Source organism: Canis lupus, chromosome 3 (genome assembly GCF_048164855.1).
Source record: "Canis lupus baileyi chromosome 3, mCanLup2.hap1, whole genome shotgun sequence".
Taxonomy (NCBI): Eukaryota; Metazoa; Chordata; class Mammalia; order Carnivora; family Canidae; genus Canis; species Canis lupus.
Window position 1 is genome coordinate 47,578,107 of NC_132840.1, and position 25,613 is coordinate 47,603,719.

General features: G+C 46.3%; 1 protein-coding gene across 1 annotated transcript; it reads left to right on the top strand.

Moving 5' to 3' along the window:
* The first annotated feature begins 214 nt into the window (after positions 1 to 214).
* On the top strand, positions 215 to 24,263 carry GID4 (GID complex subunit 4 homolog). Its single transcript, XM_072820878.1, has 6 exons — positions 215 to 536; positions 5,937 to 5,996; positions 11,453 to 11,560; positions 16,320 to 16,421; positions 18,081 to 18,211; positions 21,036 to 24,263. Exons 1-6 carry the CDS (start codon positions 348 to 350, stop codon positions 21,097 to 21,099), a joined length of 654 nt encoding a protein of 217 aa, XP_072676979.1. The 5' UTR covers positions 215 to 347; the 3' UTR covers positions 21,100 to 24,263.
* Positions 24,264 to 25,613: the final 1,350 nt, after the last annotated feature.

Below are 25,613 nucleotides of genomic sequence, written 5' to 3' on the forward strand. Positions count from 1 at the left end.
GCGCCCCGCCACGTGTTTTCCCCGCCCGCCAATGGGTGGAAGCGCCGCGTGAGCCTGTTCCCGCCCCCCCGGCGCGCCTGAGCCAATCCAAAGGGTGGTGTGTGTGCGAGGGCAAGTGGGGAGGGGGACTCAGCTCAGGACAGGGAGGCCCTGCTCGCAGGTCCCGGGGTCCCGGTGGCAGCCGGAGCGCTTGGTCCGCAGGCAGCGGGCGGGTGGTCCCCCTCCGCCCCCACCCCGCGCGTGCGCGCCCCGGCCCCTCCCTCCCTGCCACCCCCCTCGGCTCCCGCGCGGCGGCGGCGGCGGTTCCTCTCCCCCTCCCCCCAGCCCTGGCTCCGGGGGACCCCGCGATGCCGGTCCGCACCGAGTGTCCCCCGCCGGCCGGTGCCTCGGCCGCCTCCGCGGCCTCGCTCATCCCGCCGCCGCCCATCAACACCCAGCAGCCCGGCGTGGCCACCAGCCTGCTCTACAGCGGCTCCAAGTTCCGCGGCCACCAGAAGAGCAAGGGGAACTCGTACGACGTAGAGGTGGTGCTGCAGGTGAGCGCCGGGCCGGGCCGGGCCGGGGCCCGAGGGCCTCCTCGCGGCGCTCACGGGCCGTGCCCGCCCCCGGCTCCTCGAGCCCGCAGCCGCGGACCAGGCCCTCGCCGCCGGGCCTCCTGCACCAGGCGCTTCACCCCCCGGGACCTGCCCAGCTGGTGTCTCACACTCTCCAAGCCCAACCCTGACCTGCCCCTCACACCGGAGCCTGTCGTGAGCAGCTCCTGGCAGACCCTGAACACTCTCCCAGACTCGAAGCCCGTGACCGGCCTGCCTGGGATCCGGAAGCCCCCACCCCACCCCACCCCCGTCACTGGCCACCCTCAGACCTCAGTCCTTCTTCCCCAGGACCTGTCGCCCGGAGAGCAGCCCTCCCTCCAGTCCCTCCCACACCCTGAAGAACTCTCCATTGGTCTCTCCTGACTCGGGACCTTACCCTTGGCTGGGCCCGCGTCAAATTATCCCAGACCTGAGACAATCCTCCCCTCCCCTTTGCTCAGTCTCAGGGATCCTCAAACCTTGGGGCCCTCCTCCCAGGATTTATTCCTTGGGAGAGTCTAGGCAGTTCCCTCGGACCTGGGAGCACACTTCCTCCGTTAGCTCCTGAGCTTGAGAGCCCCCAACCCACAACTGATTCCTAGCCTTTGGTACTCCCTCAAAACCAGGCACTCACATTCTGGGTGCTGCTGGGTGGAGTTCCTCCTAGTTTGTTGGGATCTTGCCTCCTGCCCCCCCACCCCCACCCCAGTCTCTTCCTGGCCCAGGTGCCGGCAGCCCCAAGTCCTGCTCTAGGCTTCGCATGGTCCTTACCTCCATTCTCTGGCCACCTCCAGGTCCCAGTTTCCCTGGCCTGTCTACCCATACCTCCCCAACCTATACCTTCATCTTCCTCCTTGGCTCCAGGGGACTCTCTTTCTGCATTCTTAACTTTTATCTACACAGCCAGGGCTTCCTCCTGGTCTCTGATACCCATGTGCTGGGAAATTGAACTCACCCAGTATTATCTCTCTCAGGGTATTTCCTTGCTGTCTGTATACCTACCCCCCCCACCTCTCCTCCCCCCCAGTTTGACCTGGATTTCTAAGTACCTGCTGCTAGCCCCTGATAGCTTTGGAGTTACAGCTTTCCCTACTCTGGCCATTTTCTGCACCTCACCCCTCTCGGGCAAATAGTAACACACTTGACATTTTTTCCTAGCCAGAGATCAACAGTAGTTGATAATCCTTTTTCTCTCCTTTCCCCACAAAACCATTCCTGTGTAGCTACCCCTGCCTGCCTCGGGACCGACCCATTTTTCTCCTCCCTTTGCCTTTTTATCCCTTAGCCTGATGCCCCACCTTCTAGGTTCTTCCCCAAAGCCTTTCCGCATCTGCCTCCTTGAAAGGCTTTACAGAAGCTCTGAGGACCCGTGTGCCACCTTACCGCTCCCATGTGTGAGGATAGGAATGCGAGATATGTCTTTGCCTTATGTGCCTGTGGCTCTTTAAAACTGTTAAATCTTGAACAGCCTCTCTTCTGAGCAAGTAGATCTCCTACCCAAAAGACGATGGGGATTCATTTTCTTTTCTGCTAACAGCAGAGCATCATTAGCCTCTTTTTTTCTTACTGTTTTGCCGGAATCAATAGTTTGATCTTTTTTCGGTTGGGAAAAACTGCATCTTTGTGTTAATTGTATCTTTGGCCTATAAACCTCACTTTCTCTCATGAGCCACGGTATTTATTAAAAGTGGAAAACTATTGTGACTGATTCATTTGGCTCATAATTATATGCATAATGTGGTGATACCTCTTCTCTTAAAATGTGAGAATTTAGTGTGAAGGAAAAGCCCCCACCCCCCCGTTTTTGGGCAACAAATCATTAAATTCTGGAGGTGAGATCCTTGGTGGGGGTCATGTTTGGAATGATCTTGAATTTGTGCCCATTGTGTAATTTGATGGTTTCTGATGTGGTAGGGGATTCCTGCCAGGGTCACTAAGTGTCAAAGGGAAGTCATCTTTGGTTTCTTCAGCACCCCCCACCTCCACCCCGTGTTTTGTCATTGGTGTGTTGTTTCTGAAGTCTTGTCAGCTGGCCATTTCCTTGTGAGCCAATAGAAGTGGTGATTGAGCTGGTGCATGATTGATCTCAGGGTAGCCCAGAGCAGAAACCTGGCTGATGGCTTGAAGCCACTTCAGGAGGATGTCTGATGGTGGGAGGTGGGAGCCACGGTCATGCCCAGGAATGCTGCCCTACATCTGGATTGGTGAGCTGTTTGTCCATCATTGAGACAGTGGCATGTAAATTGCCCCATTGTTGCCCTGGTTTTTCAGCCAGGACTAGTTTCTTGGATTCAGCCTTCTTAGAATACTTATGCCTTTTATACCTCAGCCTCTTTCCTGCTTCTTTCTTTCTTTCTTTCTTTCTTTCTTTCTTTCTTTCTTTCTTTCTTTCTTTCTTTCTTTCTTTTTTTTATAACAGCTGTATTGAGATATAATTCATGTACCATACAATTCACCCATCTAAGGTGTTTTTAATGTATTTACAGAGTTCAGTAGCATAACTGCAATCTAATTTTAGCACACTTTCATCACCCCAAAGAGGAGCCCTACCCCTTAGCTATCACCCTCTCAACTCTAGGCAACTACTACATTTATTTTCCTTAAGATTGGCTTATTCTGGCCACTTCATATAAAGGGAATCATACAATATGTGACCTTTTGTGTCTAGCTTCTGTCACTGAGCATCATGTTTCCAAGGTTTGCCATGACACATGCCGTAGCATGTATTCGATATTTCGATCTTTTTTGTTGTTGCATAATAATCCATTGTATGGATATACAGCATTTTATTTATTTGATGCATTTATTTGAGCATTTGATTAATATTTGGGTGGTTTCTACTTTTTGGCTATCGCGAGTAACAAAGCCGTGAACATTCCTGTATGAGCTTTTATGTGGACACGTCTTCATTTCTCTTGGGTGCATACCTAGGAGTGGAATGCTGGGTCTCATGGCAACTCTATGTTTACCATTTTGAGGAACTGCCAGACCAGTTTCCAAAGTGCCTACCCCATTTTTCACTCCCACCAGCAGTATATGAGGGTTCCAGTTTCTCCACAGCTTTGTTGACAATTGCACATTATCATCCATCGCTTTGATTGTAGTCATGCTAGTGGGTGTGAAGCAGTTTCTCATTGTGGTTTTGATTGGAATCTCCTTAATGACTAATGACGTTGCACATCTTTTTGTGGGCTTTTTGGAGCACTTTCTTTTTTTGAAATTCCAGCTTAGAGTTCCCCAAACCTTTGTGAGATTCCAGCTGGGTTTTCCTTGTTGCTCTTGTTACTGTAACTACTCTGTTTCTCCTCTGCCATCCATGGAGCCAAGACTAGAGTGAAGGCCAGGGTCACTGTGAAGGGGTACTAGAAAGAGCAGCTGTTGGACACAGCTGTGCTGTGAGACTTCCTTGCTCAACATTTGCCTTGTTTTCTTTCTCATCGAGATGCTGGCCTGGCTTTCAGTTAAAGTTCTCTGCATTGTAGTGTATTGAGTTTACAGACCGTCATCAAGAGCAGTTTGGGCAGAATGAGAGACACACATGGTTGAATGGAGGCCAAATTGAAATCCTGAATCTTGAGCATGTGATAATCTATGCAAAATGTTCGCCAACTTCCAGTTCAGTTTTTAATCTTATTAGCAGGTATCCTGGCCACCTGATACCTTTTCCAGCAGCTGTGAAACCCCAAACTATATTGAATTCAGTGAAAATTGCATACCTGAAATTTAAGGCCTCAGGTTAGAGCTGTGTGTCTTTTAATAAAAGTTCTTTGCTGAACCATGTTAGTGCAGATTAGCCACTCTAGATAACATCCAATGTCAAGGCCAGCAGATGAGGATATTTGAAATGCTTTGGCGGTTTTTACATGGAGTACCTTTGTCACCAGCACCAAACTGTGGGAGCATTTCAGCTTCACTGAAGCCCATTTGCCTTGGTGCTGACCTCATCTGGCTGACTGTGTTCATTACAGTTTTTAAAGATTGCCATAGCATTTGATTGATGATGAAATGAAAGTAGTTAAGCCCCCAAATCTGATAAATACCTAAAAAAAAAATACCTAAAAAAACTTTCCTAGCTGCTTAAAATGAGATCTCACTTAACATTAAAATCTCAATGTGCCACAGTACCATTGTACTTTGGTTTGCTCTCATTCCAGGGGTTTGCTTTGTAAGTGAGCTCAATTACCATGAAATCTGAAAATCTGCGCAGGATCCATCTGTATAGATTTGGGTGAAATGTAGTAGTTCGGGTGCACTCAGCTGCAAGTAACTATACCATTTCAAAATAGTTTAAAGAATGAGTGAACCCAGCATCTCAGATTACAAGAAGCTTGGAGGTGGCTTGGTTCCAGATTGGCTCATTCATGGGCCATTTCCTTCCATGTTTCTCTGCTGCCATCCTTGGCATTTCCTGACCTGTTTGTCCTCATGGTCTCTAGATGGCTGCCATGGGACTGGGCACTGTGTGCAGATACTGCCACCGCCAGGGAAAGAAAGAGAGCCTCATCGAAAGTCAGCATCTTTCCCAGAAACACCCAGGAGACTTACACACATATCTGATTGGTCAGAACTGTGTCACTCACCCCTAAACTGATGACTCACAAGGGGAAAGGGCACATGTTTGCCTTAGACTCATCAGGGCTGACCAGGTCTTGTGAGGGCAGAGTGGGTGCCAGAACAGGATCTGGGCCCTGGCAGCATGGAAAAGTAGGAAATTGGTTGCTGGGTAGGTACTCAGAGCAGTGTCTCAGCAATCCATAATTGGTGGATACAAAGCCTCAGAATCTCCCATGCCTGTTACCCCTGCTTATTTTAGCCTTCTAATTCTTACATCAAGAAATAGAAGCATTGGTATATAAAATGGGAAGAGGGGGCATTTATGATGTGTTCTGATCTGGGGTCAGCATTTTTGTTCATAACTGAAATCTTTGCCAGAGCAGTCTTCATAAGATGCCTTTCCTGAATATGCTGCCCAATTCATAAAGAAATAATGCAAGATTGTGCCTAGTGTAAATGTTGGGGAAAAGTATACTTCTTGGACCAGTGGGAGTACCTGTATTGAGTGGGCTCGCTGTTCCAGAAAGGCACTTTGGTCTCAAGATAGTCTGCTGAAGGAGGTTGAGAGGGTCCTGGGATCAGATTACTTCATCTGAACAGGTCCGTGGGGAGGGAGGACTCACGGAGATCTCAAAGCCGGTGAGCCCTGGCTCTGCTCAGCGGGCACCAACCTCCTGGCCTCCCTTACCCCACCTGGCCTCAAAGGAGTGCCTCTGACCGCCAGATGCATGGATTTCCACAGCACCCCCAGCTTGTCACCCAGTGGTTCCTCTGTTTGTAATAAGACTGTGTGTCCTTTCTTTCCAGCATGTGGACACGGGGAATTCTTACCTTTGTGGGTACCTGAAGATAAAAGGTCTTACTGAGGTAAGCACTCCTTCCCATGAACTAGAACCAGACAGTGGGCTGCACGCGGGGCATTCTCAGGGTGTAAAGGGCCAGCCTCGTTCACCCTGAGGCCCAATTAAAGCGCCCTGTGAAGTGTTGTTATTGTACCACACACACGAAGCATGCAGTTTTGATGTGTCCTGTTGGAAAGTATACAGATGCACAAATCTTTAAAGTTTATAAATAAGTCACAGTGTTCCCAACACTATTGATTTTACTTTTAATCCTCGGTGGAAAAGAAAAATAGAGTAGGAATATGGCTACCCGTTGTCATAAGTTTAATGGTTTCTGAGATAAGCATTAAACCTTCCAGACCCAAGGTCTTTGGCATTCCTTATACCCCTGAGCTCACTGGAACAATAAAAAGTGATCATCCAGTTTCTAACAGACATAGCTGCTATGGAAATGTAGAGTGATTTCCTTTCTTTGAACCAACTTTTTAAATCGCAGAACTCCTGGGAATATGGAAAGCAAGAGTGAGCATCCTTTCTTTCCTTGCTAGTGAGTAAACAGGAAGAGGAAGGATGGGACTGAGCTGGCCGCCTAACTCCACCGTGAGGGCCTGGGCTTGAGCTAGCTACAGTGCCCTGTTGGCCTGATCAGCCTTCACTGTCTCGATGGCCCAGTTCCATGGAGCCATGGAAAGGGCTAGAGTGACATCCTTGCTCTGCCCCTTATTGGTGCTTTCATTTCTCTTTCCTCCTCTGTAAATGAGAATGAAAAATACCTAATACATGTAGTAAGCACAGCACAACACATAGCGTTGCCGAATCACTATGTTGTACACCTGAAACTCATGTAATGGTGTGTGTCAGCTCTACTTGGATAATAATTAAAGTAAAATAAACCTGTGCTGTCTACTCCAGGCACCTGTCCTAGACAGGGAAGAAACAATGTAAGAGCAAGAGGCGGACTCTAATGTGATACAAATCAAGGCATCCTAAGGCATTTATCATCCTCTGTCTTGAAACAATTGTTTCCCTCTCTTTGATTTGCTCTGGTTCTCCCACTTCTCTATATTAGAAGCTTGAGAGTTTCCTAGTTTGTTGAGATGAAAAGGCAACCTGTTCCTCACCTCTAGAAACTTAGCCCATGGAGTTAGGGGAAGAAAATATAAGCAAAGTGAAGGATTCCAGCCTTTGAATTTGCGGTAGTAGAAAATAAACAGAATATACTCAACTCATAGGCAGCCAGATGCATTTACTGAGTGCAGAACATAAACATTTAGCTTCATAAGGAAACTAACAAATTCTGTCCTGTGGAATGCTACCACTGACTCTAAAACTAGCCACTCTGGCAATAGGAAGCTGCATGAAAATGGTAAGTAGCATTAAGAATCCCCAAATGACGTCCAGCATCCAGAACTTCTGCAAAGTTTCATCAGGAGCAAGTAACCCTACCAGACAGAAGCTCCTCTGAGTCACGAGCTGCCAGGCTCCCTGAGGAAGGGTGGGGGGCACTTAGGTTCATGACTGGAATGAGGAGACCACCCTCCTGGCCAGTCGTTCCTGTCTGCGCATGGCTGCCCCAGACTGGTCTGCTCCGTGATGAGCAGCAGGCTCAGGTATGGTGTTTTTTTTGTTTTGTTTTGTTTTGTTTTTAAGATTTTATTTATTTATTCATGAGAGAGAGGGAGAGACACAGGCAGAGGGAGAAGTAGGCTCCCTGCAGGGAACCTGATGTGGAGCTTGATCCCAGGACCCTGAGCCAAAGGCAGACGCTCAACCACTGAGCCACCTAGGTGCCCCTAGCAATGGTACATTTAATCTAAAGGAGGCTGTGTTTCTGAGCTTCCTAGGGCCTGCTCACTCCTCAAGATTCTTTGAATTTTATCTTTTTTAGCCACCTTTTTTAGTAGCTGTCCTGAGATAGTTGACATACTATGCAATCCACCTATTTAATACGTACAATTCGTTGGTTTTTAGTGCAGTCACGGCACTGAACAACTGTCTTAAACACTTTTTAAATTCTAAATCCGACATGTGGGCACTGTACAGTCACTAAAATGCCAAAAAGAGTGATGATTCTCTGAATGACCTTGTTATCTATGTTATAAAATACAGCTGTTCGGGATCCCTGGGTGGCTCAAGGTGTGATCCCGGAGTCGCAGGATCAAGTCCCACATCGGGCTTCCTGCGTGGAGCCTGCTTCTCCCTCTGCTTATGTCTCTACCTCTGTGTGTGTGTGTGTGTGTGTGTGTGACTCATGAATCAGTAAATGGAATCTTTAAAAAAATAAAAAATAAAATACAGCTATTTGTGCTTGTTTGCTTTTCCATGTATAGTTGTGAAAACATAACATGTGATTTATTTTAATAAAACCATTTAAATGGTTGGGTTTTAGCCCTAGTCTCCCTCGTGCAGATAGTATAGAAAATGAACTATTAAATTGGAGGTCATTTGTCTCTTGGCTACCTCACATTCACAAATGAGCACAGTTTTTAGAGTTTATATGCCTTCTGGAAATGAAATCCCAGGGTTGTGAAGAATGGGTGTCAGGTAGCATTTCCTTTGCAGTTCTGAGGCAGCCACCGATGGAGAGAAGGGTCATTTCTAGGGAGGCCCTGCAGCTGGCAGAGGGCCTAGGAGCCCAGCCTTTAGGGAGTCATGGCCAGACTCTTCACTCACTCACTAGATTGATTTGGAAGCTTCTGCCAAGCTTCTGCTGGACCTGTCTGAACCAAGGAGATAGGTCACACTAACCAAACTCACCGAGACTGATGTATACACAGGAGTGCTCGTTTGCTCATTTATAAACTGAGGCACATGCATGTTCCAGAAGTTCCCTCTGACTCAGTAGCCAATTGGTGTTAATCCCTCACGAGGTGGGTCTACCTGGAAAGCCAGACCCATCAAGCCAGGGAGCTTTGGTGGGCCTAGAATCCTTGTGAGGAGTGGTTTGACCACCTAAATGCCTGCTAGTATAGGTAGACCCGCCTGTAGGAAGCCCTTGCCTGCTTTCGAGGTGGAGGGTTGCTGCTCCGTCTCTTCCTATCTGACTCGTATTTTTGATGTTCCTCCCACAGACAGAATTTTCCCTTTGGCTCTAAAAATTACTGCCAGTTTGCCTGTAGCCAAGTGCTTGAATTTCCTGGTCTTGCCCTGAGAGATATTTCATCTTTTTGGTAACTACTGTACCTAATTGATGCTCATTCATCAGGCAATATTTATTTTATTTTAAATCTCAGAGTTTGGGGGTACTCTGCAGTCACCTTGATATGTTGCCTGAAACATTTTCAACGCAGAAACAATTTATTAGGAAAATTGCAATTTGAACCATAAGTATTTACTTTGTATCATAAGAGGACCACTTTATCATTTTCTTCCTTTATCTCTTTTTTGTGGAAGTTTTAAAAATATATTAAAGCTCAAACTTCAGAAAAATCAATATGTACAGCTTTCCATTTAAAATCTCAAGCCAGGAGCCGCCTGGGTGGCTCAGTCGGTTAATCATGTGCCCTTGGCTCAGGTCATTATCTCTGTTGGGGTCCTGGGATCAAGCCCAGAGTGGAGGTCCCTGCTCAGAGAGTTGGCTCCTTTCTTTCCCTGTGTGTGCATATGCGCGCTCTCTCTCTCTCTCTCTCTCTCTCTCACATAAATGAATAAAATCTTTTAAAGATAAATAAAATCTCAAGTTGATGCTAATATAGAACTTTCTCCATTAGTAATTCTTCCTAAAACAGATGAGTATAATTTAGTTTATACCTTTATTTTATTTTATTTATTTTTTAAAGATTTTATATGAGAAGGAGGGAGAGAGAGAGAGAGCACAAGCGAGCATATGAATGGGGGGAGGGACAGAAGGAGAAGCAGACTCCAAGCTGAGCAGGGAGCCCTATGCGGGACCGGATCACAGGACCCCGTGATCATGATCTGAGCCGAAAGCACACACTTAACCGACTGAGCCACCCAGACACCCCTATTTTATTTTATTTTATTTTATTTTATTTTATTTTATTTTATTTTATTTTATTTTATTTATTTTAGATTTTATTTTTAAGTAATCTCTACACCCCAACATGGGGCTCGGACTCACGAGTCATGTTCTACGGACTGAGCCAGCCAGATGCCCCTAGTTTATAGCTTTAAAATCAAGTCTCCATTTAGGAAATCTCCCCCCTTTAATTTCTTCACTCTGTATACATAAATATCTGTACAAGGAACCCAGGCCCCTTGTTGGGGGAAGGGGTTGTGGTTTGGTGGGAAGGGTGCTGTGTATTTCAGAGTTCACTGTCAAGACAACAAACAGCCTTAGTGGTGCATAGTGAAGCAGGCTCCTTCAGTCCACTATGGTGCCAGTGACTGTGCTGTTTCCCGGGAGCTGCTGAATCAGTGCGGCGGTGTCTCTTAGGGACATCCCCAGCTACGTGGCAGGTCAAGCTGAAAGAAGTAGCAAAGCCATTGGAGCAGATTTATTTTAAACATGGGTAGGTGTTTGATGCAGAATAAGAGGGGCTTATGTAGTACCTGAAGAAGAAAGTGTTACCTCTGTGGTCCCAGGGACATTAGCACTGTAATTTATGGTTTGCCAGGCCTGTGACCATCATTACCATGCTTCCAGGAAACACCAGGGGCTGGCAGGCTGGACTGAGGGTTTGTTTGATTGGTTGGTCAGTTAGTTGGTTTTTTACAAATGAAAAAAATGGAGACCTCTTACAATGTTAACTTTTTCTTCCATTAGTCCCCCCCCCCCCACAGAAATCTTGGGTGCCTCCTTATCAGTAGATGAACAAGTAGCAAATAAAATTGACAAGTGTTTTAAACACCCAATTAGGATGACAGCTTATTTTTCCCCCCATAGCATTTGGTTCTGCTGTTGTGATTTTCCATCACAGACATGATTCACATATATTTTCCATAGTATAGATAGTATAGATTGCCTTAGTTCATATGGTTAAATTAAAGGTACCTATATATCAAGGTATTCTGCAAAAAAAAAAAAAAAAAAACCAAAACAAAAACAACCCACCCCTGGAAACCTGAAAAATGGGCACAAAAGGGACAAATGACTGAACTGGTTTGAGAACCACGGGCCAGATCATGGCATGGGGGAGACTTAGCTGTGAATGTTGTGATTTTGTAGCCTCTTTGAGTGTTTTCCTTAGAAAGTAACATCTACTTAGTTACTACCTGCTTTGTATCCTAGAATACTCAGAATTTACTTGTCCAAGTTCTTTCTTGAGTAATCAGTACATAGCAAGTGAAGTCATAGAAGGGTTTTGACAAAGTCCAAGAGACTCTCTGGGCACCTCCAATTCAGGTAAATCCGCAGCCATTGGCAGATCACTGGACCTAACTCCATTTGGGTCATTGCTTAGCAGTGTGATCATTTTTTCAAAGTCCTGGGAAAAAGTTAAAGCAAGGTTGATTTTTCCTTTAAGAAAGGTCAAAACTCCCATTCAACATCTTATTTTGATATCTGGATTTTTACCATAGGAGTATCCAACCCTTACAACCTTCTTTGAAGGAGAAATAATCAGCAAAAAACACCCTTTCTTAACACGGAAGTGGGATGCAGATGAAGACGTTGATCGGAAACACTGGGTGAGTAGATATTTGGTCTGCTCCAGGCTACCCAGGTGTTGCTGAGGAGCCAAGGAACTTAGCTCTTGGGGTCTCCTTACTGTCCTGAGCTTTAGGGGTCTCCTCACTGTCCCCCTGTCCTGTCCTGTCCACCTGTCCACTGTTCTTTTCTCATCTCCTCTTTATGGGGGAACCCTGTGAAACATACAGCTATGGCCTCTGTCTTTAGGGTTGCCATGAGGTAGAGATGCAGTTTCTGGACAGCTGCTTCTCCTGCCAGCATCTCTGTGTTGGGAGAGCCAGGGGGGCTGCCCACTCAACTCCTGACCGACAAACACAGTCTCAACTTAAGCATCATCAGGATGCCATTGAGAACTCCAGTCCCCCCACTTTTACCTGTGAAGTGTGGAATGTATTCTCACTCACCAGTAGTGAACACTTTGAGACAACTTAGAGATGCTATCCTCAAGTCATTTCATTGGCTTTCACACGAGTTTATGTTTTCAAAAATCCATTTCTCAAGCTGCCATAATAGTCTTCTGGTGTAGTTGGCCATGGCAATGATGAATTTTGGCTTTATTTTATTTTTTATATTTTTTTAGTTGCTTTTTAAAAAGATTTATTTGAAAGAGAAAGAGAGAGGAAGTGAACACACAGAGGGAGAGGGAGAATCAGACTCCCCACTGAGTAGAGAGCCCAATGCAGGGCTCAATCCCAGGACCCCGAGATCATGACCTGAGCCAAAGGCAGATGCTTGACCAACTGAGACACCCAGGTGCCCCAGTTCTTTAGTTTTTTTGAGATTTTGTTTTTAAATAATCTCTACCCCCAATATGGGGCTCAAACCTACAGCACTGAGATCAAGAGTTGCCTGTTCCACTGACTGAGACTGCAGGCGCCCCAATGAATTTTGGTGTAACACCGAGAAAGTCCAATGTGCTCACCCTCTAAACCCACCTAGACTCTAGAACTCCTCATGCTTCCCCCTGCCACTCTCACCTGGCTGTTCAAGCTGTCAGAAGAGTTCAAGCTCTCAGGAGAGTCAGCCTGACCTTTGAAGCTTTGAAGCCGGGCATGACTTCTCCTCTCCAGCTATGGAAGTTCTAGATGGCATTTTCTTCCAAAAGAAGGCTGTTTCATCTATATTGAAAATCTGTTGTTGAGTGCAGCCACCTTCATTCGTTATCTGAGCTCCGTCTTCTGGAGAACTTGCTGCAGCTTCTGCATCAGCACTTCTGGTAGTAGTCCTTGGAGAGAACTCCCTACCACAGACCCTTGTCTTACTTAACCTCACTGAAGATTAGCCACTTTGCTTCTTCATATTTTCTACTTGAGATAGGGAAGGAACATCTTTCAAATGCTAAGTTTCAATTAAATTTAAACTTGAGTTTTTAAAACCATTTTTTGAAAGCTACGTGTTTTGCCAATTGTATCAAATGGACGCTGAAAGTAAGTCATTTGTGCTTGTATAATATGAGGGAATGAACAAGGTCTGAATCTCTTAGGATACTCAGTTGGGAAACCTGAGGGGAGCCTGAGTGGTGCATAGTGGTGCTGGTATCAGAAAGCAGAGTTGGGAGGCACCTGGGTGGCTCTGCCAGTTATGTGTCTACCTTTGGCTCAGGTCATGATCCAGGGGTTGGGATCAGGGAGCCTGTTTCTGCCTGTCCCCCTGCTTGTGCTCTCTCACCCTCTCTCACTTATGTTCTTTCTCTCTCAAATAAAATCTTTAAAAATTAAAAAAATTTTTTTTTTTTTAAAAGGAAAGCAAGCAGAGTTGAAGGGCTCCCAGCTGCCATCTGGTCCATCCTGCCCAATGTTGGCTCTTCCCACACAGCTCAGTTCTGCAAAAAAAAGCAGGGTCTTTGAGACTCAATGAAAAGTCAGTTCTAAGCTAGATTTGCTGCAACTTAAATACCTGGAAACCAACTGTTCGTTTTCCATACTTCCATAAGAACACTGGGAAATAGCTGGATCTCCTCTGTTAGGCTGAACTGAAATATTTTGAGTGACAGCAGGACAAGGAAGGCCACCCTTGATGTGGTGGGATGAAGAGCTGGGCTTCTGGGCCCTTCCTCACCTAGCAATCCAGTCACCTTCGCAGAACTCAGCTTCTCATAACTTTCCCAGCCCACTCCAGAGTCCCAGAATCCCATGTGGGGCTCCTGGAGCTCTATATAACAGGAAACATCTCTACAGGAGCTCTTGGGTAACCAGGTGCATTGTTAATGAGTAATAATATTTTGAAAAGAATCTTTTATTCTGAGAAGTAGGTCTTAATGTTGGGCTTGAAATATTCAGTCAACCATGTTGTAAACAGATATGCTGTCATCCAGGCATTTATAGAGAAAGGGCAGAGTAAATTTAGCATAATTCTTATGGGTCCTAAGATTTTCAGAATAATAAAGGAGCATTGGCTTCAACTTCAAGTCACCAGCTGCATGAGCCTCAGCAGGAGAGTCAGCCTGACCTTTGAAGCTTTGAAGCCGGGCATTGACTTCTCCTCTCCAGCTATGGAAGTTCTAGATGGCATTTTCTTCCAAAAGAAGGCTGTTTCATTTATATTGAAAATCTGTTGTTGAGTGCAGCCACCTTCTTTCGTTATCTGAGCTCCGTCTTCTGGAGAACTTGCTGCAGCTTCTGCATCAGCACTTGCTGCTTGACCTTTCACTTTGATGGTATGGAGACGGCTTCTTTCCTTAAACCGCTGGAACCAACCTCTGCTAGCTTCAGACTTTCTCCTGCAGCTTCCTCACCTCCCAGCCTTCACAGAAGGGAAGGGAGTCAGGGCCTGGCTCTGGGTTAGGCTTTAGCTTCAGGGAGTGTTGGGGTTGGTTAGGCCTTCTCTCCAGAACACTAAACCTTTCTCCACATCCAAGACTGCTTTGTTCTCATCCGTGTGCTCCCTGGAGTGGCACTTACCCTTTCCTTCAAGAACTTCTCCTCTGCCTTCCCAGCTTAGCTGTTTGGTGCCAGAGGCCTCGCTTTCAGCCTGTCTCAGCTTCTGAGATGCCTACCTCACTAAGCTCAATCATGTCTAGCTTTTGGTTTCAGGGGTGAGAGACATGTGACTCCTCCTTTCACTCCAACCTGTCGAAGCCATGGTAGGGATATTAATTGGCCTCATTTCAATATTGTGTCCCAGCGACTAGAAAGGGCCAAAAGAGAAGGTGAGAGGTGGGGGATGGCCAGTCAGTGGAACAGTCAGAATACATACAATATTTACCAATGAACTTTGCTGTCTTATATGGGTGCAGTCTGTGGCATCCCAAAACAATTATGTTAGTAACATCAAAGATCACTGATCACAGATCACCATAACATATATAATTATAATGGAAGAGTTTGAAATGTTGCAAGGATTACCAAAATGGGACACAGAGACACGAGGTGAGCCGATGCTGTTGGAAAAATGGTGCCAATCTACTTAACTTGACACAGGGTTGCCCCGAACCTTCAGTTTATTAAAAAAAATTCAATATCTGGAGGTACCTGGGTTGGTTAAGCATCCAACTCTTGGTTTTTGCTCAGGTTGTGATCTCAGGGTCCTGAGCTCCAGCCTCATTGGGCTTCATGCTCAGAGTGGAGTCTGTTCTCTCCCTCTCCCCCCGCCTTCCCCCAAATAAATAAATAAATCTTTTTAAAAACTCCAATATCTGCAAAGAGCAATAAAGTAACACACAATAAGACCAGGACTGCCTATAATTTAGAATCAGGGACATTGTTTTTCACTCTCAAGTTTTCCTGAGTGATATTTAAAGTTGGTATCACGGTGGTACCCTAAGTCAAGATTCCATATACTTAATCCATTTAGAATAGAAATATATGTGACAAATTCTATGAGTTAATACCTCTGTACCTTAAATTTTATTTAAGATACTTTTTAATAAAATTAATATACTTTTTAAATATTTGAGTAAACAGAAGAGCAAAAGGAAAAAATTATATATAATAACAATACCCAAAGTTAAAACAGGTATTAACCTTTTTTTTTTTTTTTCCATTTTCAAAAATAGGATCATGAAGCACAGTTTTATAACCTATTTCTGGTCTCCTTTTTAAAAAGAAATTAATAGGGCAGCCCGGGTGGCTCAGCGGTTTAGTGCCGCCTTCAGCCCAGGGTGGGATCCTGGAGACCCGGGATCGAGTCCCACATTGGGCTCCCTGCATGGAGCTTGCTTCTCCCTCTGCCTGTGTCTCTGCCTCTCTCTCTCTCTCTCTCTCTCTCTCTCTCTCTCTCTGTATTCTCATGAATAAAATATTTTTAAAAAAGAAAAGAAATTAATTATATATTACCCACTTCCTGTTTCTACTGACTGGCCCTAAGCCACGATACTATGTTAGGGCCACTGACTGGCCCTAAGCCAGTACATATACTATGTAAGAGGACCCAGCTTTAGTAAAGCCCTCTCATCCTTTTGTGTTGATTCACATATAAATATCTCACTGATCATTCCTGGCTTTGCTTGTGGTCAGGTGTCCTGAGACAAGGCCCCCGGAATAGCATCCATTCCCAACCTGGGGCCTTTCTCCGGACCACATTGACTTGGTAGGTATAGCCCCGTGGTGCCTCAGTTGGAGTCCAGGTCTGAGTTCACAGCCCAGTGGACACCTCAGGCTCCCTTCCCCCAATGCTCAGCCTTTACTGCTCCTGTGGGCCGCATCCAGCAGCTGTCACCTCTTTGCGAAGGTGGTTGCTGCTGGGCACAGAAGAAGGGCAGCTCTGATACCAGCCTCTCCCTCCCTTGATCAGTTCTCATGCTTTATTTTTTGCTTTCAGGGCAAGTTTCTGGCTTTTTATCAGTATGCAAAATCATTTAATTCAGATGACTTTGATTATGAAGAGCTGAAGAATGGGGATTATGTCTTCATGAGGTGGAAGGTAAGGTCCCAGCCCAGGTGGTCTTCTGGCTACGCCAGTGCCTGCCTTGTATCCCTGCCCCACCTGCTCTCCGTGCCCAGTGCTCATTACAGCTTGTCTCCATGTAGCGCCTTCACACACTTGTAAAAAGCCGGCACAGCTCCAGGCCACAGTGGCGAATTGCTGCCATGCCATACGGTTTCTGTTTGGAGAAACTGTTTGGTGGATAGCAGAGGAATTGGTGGCTGGGGGCGGGTGGTCACTGTCGGCACCTCTGACTCTCCATGTTGAGTCATCTCCAGTGTTCTGTGGACTCAGAAGAGAACCAGAGTCAGTCACCGTCATTTCCTACTCTCAGCCACGGGCCGAGGCCCCATGTGAGTGACTGTTGGTGCAGCGTGTCTTAGCCAAGGCTCCCTGCTTGTCTGGTTCCCTCCAGCAGGAAATGAGGAACCAGGAATGGAATTTGCGTTTTCCACTCACCAGCCCTCAAAGAGCTCCATCTGGCTGGACTCGCTAGATTGGCTTTGGGCTGACAAGTCTTTTGTGTTTCCCTATTTTGATAGTCTGGTGTTTGCTGTGTTGCAGCCACAGGCTAGCAAAATCGTGAAGCAGGTTTGTGAAATCATTTTGTGAATGGACACCCACTTCCAAGCCCTGGTTCCCTAGTTGGCAGGAAAAAGCTGTTTTATCTTGAAATCTTGCCAGCTTTCATACAGACGAATCATTTAGAATAGTTATTCCCAGTCTTTTGTTTGTATGGCTAATAACTTGGGGAGGAGTGCGGGGGTCATCACTTATTTGCTTAGACACTGGCCAGGTACAGGAAGTAAGAGCTGAGTCCCGCCCTTGAGAGCTTGCCATCTACTGGGAAACGTGCCAGCTAATAAAGCCCTAAAGGAAGTATTCTCACAAGCTTCTAACTTTAAAATTAGTTTTAAAAACTACAATTTCAAAGGTTGAGGAAAGGGACAGAGAGTGTCTTAAAAAAAAAAAAAAAAAAAAGCCAGTGGAGTTGTTTGGCCTCCAAAGACCTTTTCAGGGTGACTCACTGTGGGCTTGCAGTAGACCTCTCGGGGCCCTGGGGCCACTGACCTCATCTCGCTGGGAGAGTAGGTGCCCGGATGTGGCCTTTCAGCTTGGCCACAGCCAGAGATATAACAAGCTCGCCTCTTCCCAAGGTGCCTGAGCAAGAATAGTACCAATCTGATGGCAGATGATGAGGTATCTAGCTCTTTGAGGGGGTGTTACGGGGGCAAGTGGTGATTGACCTGCCCTCAGCATGCAGCGGCCTGCTGTTCTTGAGGTGATCAGGAACGTAGCACCAGTTCCTGGAGCGGAGCAGAAACTTCCTCTTCCTGTGTTGTTCTGTCTGTGGGCTCTGAAAGGTAGGTAGGTAGGTATCGATTCACTTAAGAGATGTATGGACCATAGGACCTTCTCTTCATTGCTGATCTTGGTGAGCTCAAGACACAGGCTTCTGTGTTAGTATCTAGAATTCTCTAGCAGCACACAAATGCTATTGACAGATGAGGTTGAAATGCAGATGTGCACCATCATCCCGCAAGTCTGGGTAAAGCCATATGACAGTGAAACCTCAGAACCAGCTGAAGGCTATGGGGAGCCCCAGAAGTGGCTGGAGCACACTGTCTGTCACTGACCTCTCCCATCTGTGTGCAGGAACAGTTCCTGGTCCCAGACCACACGATCAAAGACATCAGTGGTGCTTCCTTTGCTGGGTTCTATTACATCTGCTTCCAGAAGTCGGCAGCCTCCATAGAGGGCTACTATTACCATAGGAGTTCAGAATGGTAAGACACCCCAGAGGCAAAGGAGATGGCTTGCTGCTGTGCCACCACCCCCCCTCCGGCTCTCCCTTCACTTGCCAAATCTAAAAGAAAACCTCTCCACCTGTCTCTGCATAGTTTTTATGCTCTATCTACATGTGGAGGGCCTGTTTGATCTCAGTTGCTCAAGGAGGGGCTCCTATCCCTAACCACAGATCAGAGTAAATAAGATGAAAACAAAGTGCTCGATAAAGGAACTCACTGCTAAAAAGCTTTCAGGAGGTTCTGTATCATCAGCAGTGTCTCTACCCAACCTTGGCTGCTCTTGTATTTCCTCCCAAATTTAATCAGTAACTACAATGTGAGATCCAACTATGGACAGGGCGAGTTTTGCTGTTAGCAGCCTTTCCAATTTTGTGGTCACATTCCTTAGATGCCAGCCCCACACGCATTCAGTCTCAGTCTGGTGACCAAGGGGCCCCTGTGGAGCTGGCGGTCCTGCCCTGTGTTCCGTTTGAGGTGAAGGACCGAGTGCCATCCCCTAAGTGCTAGCTTCTGTCACCTTTTTTGGGGACTCTGCTGCCACAGCACTGCTTCTCAAAATAACTTGCTATACCTGAAGAAGGAGCCATATTACCAAATACTTGATTTCCTTTCCGAATGTGGAAACACCATATTCCCTTCCACATTTTCCACACTTTGGTGATTTGTGAGTGATGCTACCCTGGGTTGACTCCAGTTCCTTGTTCAGTGGCAGCAAAATACTATCTGCAAACAAATGCCCTTGGGCTCAGCACAGTCTCCACTCCTCTGAGAGCCACAATTACTAGGGTTTCCATAATTGCTCTGTTTTCAAATGAGTTTTGAAAACCTGCTCTATCCTCTTTTTAAATAACAGCTTTATCGAGAGAATTAACATACCATATGATCCATTCATGTAAAGCATACAATTTGGTCGCCTTGAATATTCACAGTTCCGCGACCATCACTGCAATCATTTTTAAAATGCCCCCACCACCACGAGGAGAAACCCTGTACCCCTTAGCCTTCCACCCCAACTCCCCATCCCCTCCTAGCCCCAGGCAGCCACTAACTGATGTTCTGTGCAGACATGTTTATTCTGGATATTTTATATAAAGGGAACCACACACTACTAAGAGGCACTGCGTCTGGCTTCTTGCACTCTGTGTTGCTCTGAGGGTTTGACCATGTTGCAGGATGGATCAGCACTTTGTTTTTATTGCTAAATAAGTTTCTGTGATATGTATATACACTAGCCCCTCCTTATCCATGGTTTTACTTTCCGCGGTTTCGGTTATCTGCAGTCAGCCATAGCCCAGAAGCAGATGATCCCCCTTCTGACAGTGTCAGGAGGTTAGTGGTAGCCTAACACTCGGTCACACACCTACGTCAGTCACCTCACTCCACGTCATGCAGCCAGGTTCCCATCTCACACCCTACAGTGCAGGAAGGTATTTTGAGAGAGAGAGAGAGTGACCACATTCACAGAATGGTTATTATGGCATATTATTGTAACTTTTATTTTATCATTAATTATTATTATTAATCTCTTACTGTGCCTTACTTCTAAATTGTACTTTGTCATAGGTTTATGTACAGGAAAAAACATACCATATCTAGGGCTCAGTACTATCCACAGTTTTTGGCATTCACTGTGGGTACTTAGATGTATCCCCCATAGATGGGGGGACCACGGTGCCACATTTTATTTATCCCTTTACCAATTGATGGATATAATGTTCTCCCCTTCTGCCTTTTGTGACTAATGCTGCTGTGAACATGAGTGTTATGTGTTTGAGTTTCTGCTTCCAATTCCTCTGGGCCTCTACTCAGGAGTGGAATTGCAGGGTCATATGGTAATTCTGTAACATTTTAAGGACCCACCCAACTGTGTTCCACATTCCTGAGTGATGCACAAGGGTTCCAGTTTCTCCACATCCTCTCCAACGCTCGTTATGATGTCTTAATTATAGCTACTTTGGTGGGTATGATGTGGGGGTCTAGTGGCTTTGATTTATGTATTCAGATGGCTAACGCATGATCTTGATTTCTTTTTTTTTTTTTGTGGTGAAAAAGAAGCTGCTTTTCCCCCTGCTCCTCCTCACTCCCATGTGAAATGAGTAAGGGGAAAGCTAACATTTACCCTGTGAACACTGATTGTCCCTGGAGGTTATCATCCCCGTATGTGGATTGTCCTCACCTCTGTTTCTCCTTCATCTGCTTAACTACTCAGAGCACTTATTATAGGGGCAAAAACAAACACCTAGTTCTGAGTCTAGTGTCATGTCTAGGGAGGTGAGAAGAGGATGATGAAGGGAACATAAACTCCGGGGTTAGGTAGGGAGTTTTTCCATGGTGTTTTTTTATTCCATGAGAAGTGGGGTGTGTCTGTGTTACCCATGAAGTCCCTGAGGACATTCCAGCCTGAGGGTCCCTGTCCCGGAGAAGCCAAGGTGCTAGACATTGGCGAGAGGTGGAGGGGGAGGAGGAGGCCTGGGGCTTCGGTCTACATCTTCTCCTAGAGCTTTCTCAGGCTCTCCTTTCACGGGACGTACCATGCTTACTTCATGGTCAGAACATGAAGCCTGAAAGCTTCATGAAAGCTGCCTGAAAGCAGCTCCTCTTATGCAGAGTTCCAGAGGATTAACCAAGAAATAGAAATAAAACCAGATTTGGTTCAGCCCAAGAGGTCTGCGATGCAGCTGTGTTCCAGTTGAAGCATGTGGCTTACCAGGTGCTCCGGTGACAGGGAGGGCTTTTTAGAACCTCTGTTTGGTTTTCAGGATGCTCAGACTGTCTCCTGTTTCTCTCTCTTCCCGCATTACAGGTATCAGTCACTCAATCTAACTCACGTTCCTGAACACAGCGCACCCATCTATGAATTCCGGTGACAGCGGTTCAGAGCAGGAACCAAATAAAACTGAACTTGGCAAAAAAGAACTTTGCCGAGAAAATTGTGTACCTGCCAGAACCAGGAGAACATGTGTTCCTGTGTCTTCACGAGCAGACTCACATCAGAAAGCATGAATGTTAACCCACAGAATCCAAGGAGCATGGCCAACCAGCAGGGCAGGTGGAGGGAGTGTTCTCTGTTCTTCCTTCCTCTCTGCAGCAGTTTGGTCTTAATCTGTTTTTAAGCTACCTTAAATGCACTTTTCCTTCCTGCACAGCTAACTTCTGTATCACCGAAAGGCCCATTCCTTTCTCCATCCCCACCTCCAACTGAGTAGGTCAGCCCTCCGAGTCACCCTCAGCCTTGGTGCTCAGTGGTCTCTACCCAGGCCCCGGCCCTCTGCACCGCCCTCCCCCACCAAACCCCCACTTGCTTAGTCTGGTAGGTCAAGAAAAAGCAGAGCCCCAGCACATGTGTGCCCCCGCACCGAGCTCTGTGCAGGGAATCCAGGAGCTGCAGCAGCATCCGCCAATGAAATGGGAGGCAGAGGCTGCTTAACGGGGTCACCTGGCGCTGCCCAGCCCTGCAGTGTTCATGTCAAGCTAGTCAGTGGCTGGCAGGTTCCATGGGCCTGCCATCATCGGGGATCACTAAATTGAAGGCTTCCAGATCCCTGGCAGGAACAGGTTCCAATCCTGCTTTACTCAGCACGTTTGCTCCAAACTTTTGAACTTGAGGGCAATACTAAACTTAAAAAAAAAAAAAAAAAAAAAAAAAAGAGTTTTTTTATTACAAAATTATTTTTATGGTCCCTTTAACAAGGACCCTATGGCAAATGCACAATTATTCAGAATTACATTTTATCGTTTTCACATTGAAAACAGCAAATGTTGACTTAGTAATTTTTATACCTATATCTATATGTAAATGTATATTTAATCAACCAGCAGTTTAAAACTAGTCATCCTGGTACAAAAGTTTTGCAGCATTGCATAAATTCTAGTGCTAAACTTGAGAGCTGTTTTTGGGGCCAGTTTAGCATTTGTACCTCCTCCTTTTGCTACTCAAAACAGCAGTGCTTCAAGGCGACCTTTTCCATCAAGCAGAAGGGGCCGTCATTCTCCTGAAACAGCGACTCTGAAATGTTGGGGCGGGGGAGGGGTGGGAACACGAACACGCTCGAATAACTCAAGGTGCACGTGCCAAAGTGTGTGTGTGGAAGTGTGTGTGGGGGGTGTGGCTTTTTTTGGGGGGGGTGTTGGGTTTTTTTTTTTTAATGTTTTAAAAAGCTTACTAGATTGGCATCAGTTGTAGTCCACAGATACAAGCAGGGCTTTGGGGTTGGGGGGAGATCATCGCATTTGCTGGTGGTTTACAAGACTTGCTCAGCATACAGGAGGGAGAGCTGTAATGCACAGGAACAAAACAGGCTGAAAGCTGCATATCCATGTGTGGTCTCAGAAAACATATGGCCCTTTGGTCTAGAAGAGCAGTAGGGAGATGCTGTATTCTTAAAAAGTGACTTTCCTTTTGACAACATACGTACGTTACTGAGACTGAATGTCAGGGAAAGGTTAAAGGAGAAATACTTGGGAACCTAGTCAGTGGGCTCTGGGACACCAAGGAATTGGTGTCCTAAGGCTTTGTACAGAGGTAAGGCCGACCCATCTAGTGAGGCCGGGCTCTCAGAGCCCCCAAAACATTGTCCTAGTGACAGCAGTGGAAACTTGATTCACATCCATTTGCAGAGATGAGTCAAATGTTTTCTCAATTCTGAAACTCAAGGCATCGGGATGGCTGGCTCTGGTCATGCAAGCCAATGGCACAGTACTGAGGAGACCACACTGGCACAGCCTCTAGTGTAGCTGGCAGACATCATGTGAGTGGAGGAGACAGTGGCTTTCCCAGGCCATCTGACCCATCCATCCATCCCATCCCCCCGCCCCCCCCCCCCCCCCCCGCATCCCCCCAGGTTCCCTTCTCACAGCATGCTCCTACACCTCTGCATTTTGCAAGCTCCTTGAAGGATATAGGCCCCACTGGGAACCTGAGGGGTGAGCTCACCCCCTGGAGCTCATCAGGGCTCCGTCTGTGTGGCTCTGGAGGTCAGTCGAGAGGGCAGGAAAGGACATCTGCAAACACTGCTGCTGTTCAGCTAGCCAGAAGGGCCAGGTTCTATCAGAATTTCTTCCTGGTGACAGGTTTTTAGCGAGGTAATAAAGTGTACCGGTTGCATTGGGGAAAATAAGTGATATCTTTGCTAGATCTTTTGGGCACCTCCGTGATAAAGATTTGTTTGCATAAAAATCTGCCTGGTTGAAGATAGGAACTTGAAGATAGGGACAGGATTACTTGTCCACCTCCCCTTAGTGATTCCCAAACAGGTAACATCAATCCTTTTCTTTCTCCAAGTCCCAGAGGAACTTTGGGGATCATCCCCATCTGGGGGATCTTCTTTCCTGAACCTTCTCAGTGGTTTACATGCCTCTGGTACTATGTGCAATAGTTTTGGTGGATGCTTGTATTCATCATTAACAAATCAGTGCAGGTTGTAGATTTTCTACCGTCTTCCTCCACCCCAAACAAACCGGCCATGAGGTAGGATCCTAGGGATTCGGCTGTGCTTTCCACTGCTCAGAAAGCTTCCATCCTGTGCTCCCAGCCTTGTCTCTCTCCTGTGCTGGAATCCTCCCTTCCCACCTGCCCATCCTTAGCAGTCCACAAGTAAGCAATGCCTAATACAAAGTAGAAAGTCCATTTGTGTGCTGGTTCTGTTGGTAACGTGGAAATCACAAACTCCAGGGGAGCAAAGGGGCTTTTCAATGTCTTTTGCTTTCAGAAACAGGGAATTTATATTCTAAGGCCTTGAATTGATTTTTTTCCTCATAAAATAGTCTGATAAGCTAATTTTTAAAAAGAAATGCCATTAAGTATGTTGCATTGTGGTTTAAAATTACTAACAAGTTCTGGGAAAGAAAACTTTGATTTTGAATCTTACGTGTTTTTAAAAATTAGGTTTGAATGGGCACAAAGTATGAATATTTTGTTTCTTTAGGGAGGACATGTGGAAAGGGTTTGAGGGTTTGGGATGGGAGAAGTATTTTGCAGAGCTATCAATGTCCAAATAATTTTTAAAAAATAATAAAGGTATTTAAGCAGTGACTTTGTCCTATTTCTAAATGAAAACCATTCTGTGAGAAGAGAGCATGGTGTCAGCCACTTGGCACTGACATCTGAGCTCCATTTTGCTAATTTCTACATTTCTTTAAAAATGTGGAAGGTTTTTTCCCCAATTTTTTATTTTTACATGTGTTCAGGATTTAGTTAACACACAGAAAATCCACAAACAGAGCTGTCTGCTCCCGGCTTCTCAGGTTTGGTGCCGGCGCAGGCAGTATAGATGGGGCCTGGTCCTCAGAGGAGATGCCTGAACCCCAAAGCACTCGGGTTCCCGAACAACGCGATGTCCTGAAGCCAGCTGTTGGTGCCAAGTCCAGGCCTTTGACTTCCCTGCACGCATCCTGTGGCCGAGGGCCCTAGCCCAGCCCAGAACGTCTGGTTCTGATTTTGACAAACCACCCTGCCTGGTGTGCCAGAACACCTTGGCTCTCTTGCTGTCGTGTGAGGTTTCCGGTACCACCTCCCTAAGCAGGGCCAAGGAGCACAGCCAGAAATACCATGTGAATTTTCGAGAAACTACAGTGCCGAAAAGCTTTAACGTTAAGCGAGTCGAAAGGCTAAGGGAACTTAACATCCATGTCGGGGCAATGTTCCCTTTGTGTATAAAGTATCTCTGAGTCCTGTTGTTTGAACAACAATAATAAACTCCTTTCTCCCAAGGACGAGGACGTGTGAAGAAAGGCATAGGCTGTTGAGAAGGCTGAACTTCTGTAGTTGAAGATCCCATTCACTGGTGGTTTTGTAGGGGGAGAAAGCTGTGGGATGCCTGGGCTCTCACTCCCAAAACTGTTTAAGTCCTCATGGGACCTTCCATGCACCAGCCAAATGCTCTGCACCTGGAGAGCGGGAGGAACAATCTTTACACAGGTCGGAGAGTGGAGGGTTCTATGAGGTGTTCCTGAAGAACTTTCAAAACTATAGCAATGCCCCACACGTGTAACAGGTCATTTTTGCCACATAATCCTCCCACTATATTTGCCGAGGCTTGCCATGTACAACGTGCCATTCTGAATATTGGGACAGAAACACACGATGCTCCCAGGCCTCAAGGAACTAATGGTCTGGAATAGAGTGGAAATTGGCATTCTGATCCCCACAGTTGGCAAGACCCTCTTTCGTATCTCAGTGTTAGAGCCTCACTTGTAAACCTTAGTTGGCTTTGCTTTTAAGCCATCCATGGAAACGGTGGAAAATGCATGGATTGTGTTAAGCGTGAAATCCACTGCAGGACAGGACAAAGGGGAAATTATAAATATCAATGCTGTCTGCATCGATCTCAACTGCACCTGAGGAGGAAAGCATTAAAACTCACTGTGACACAGAAAAGTACCT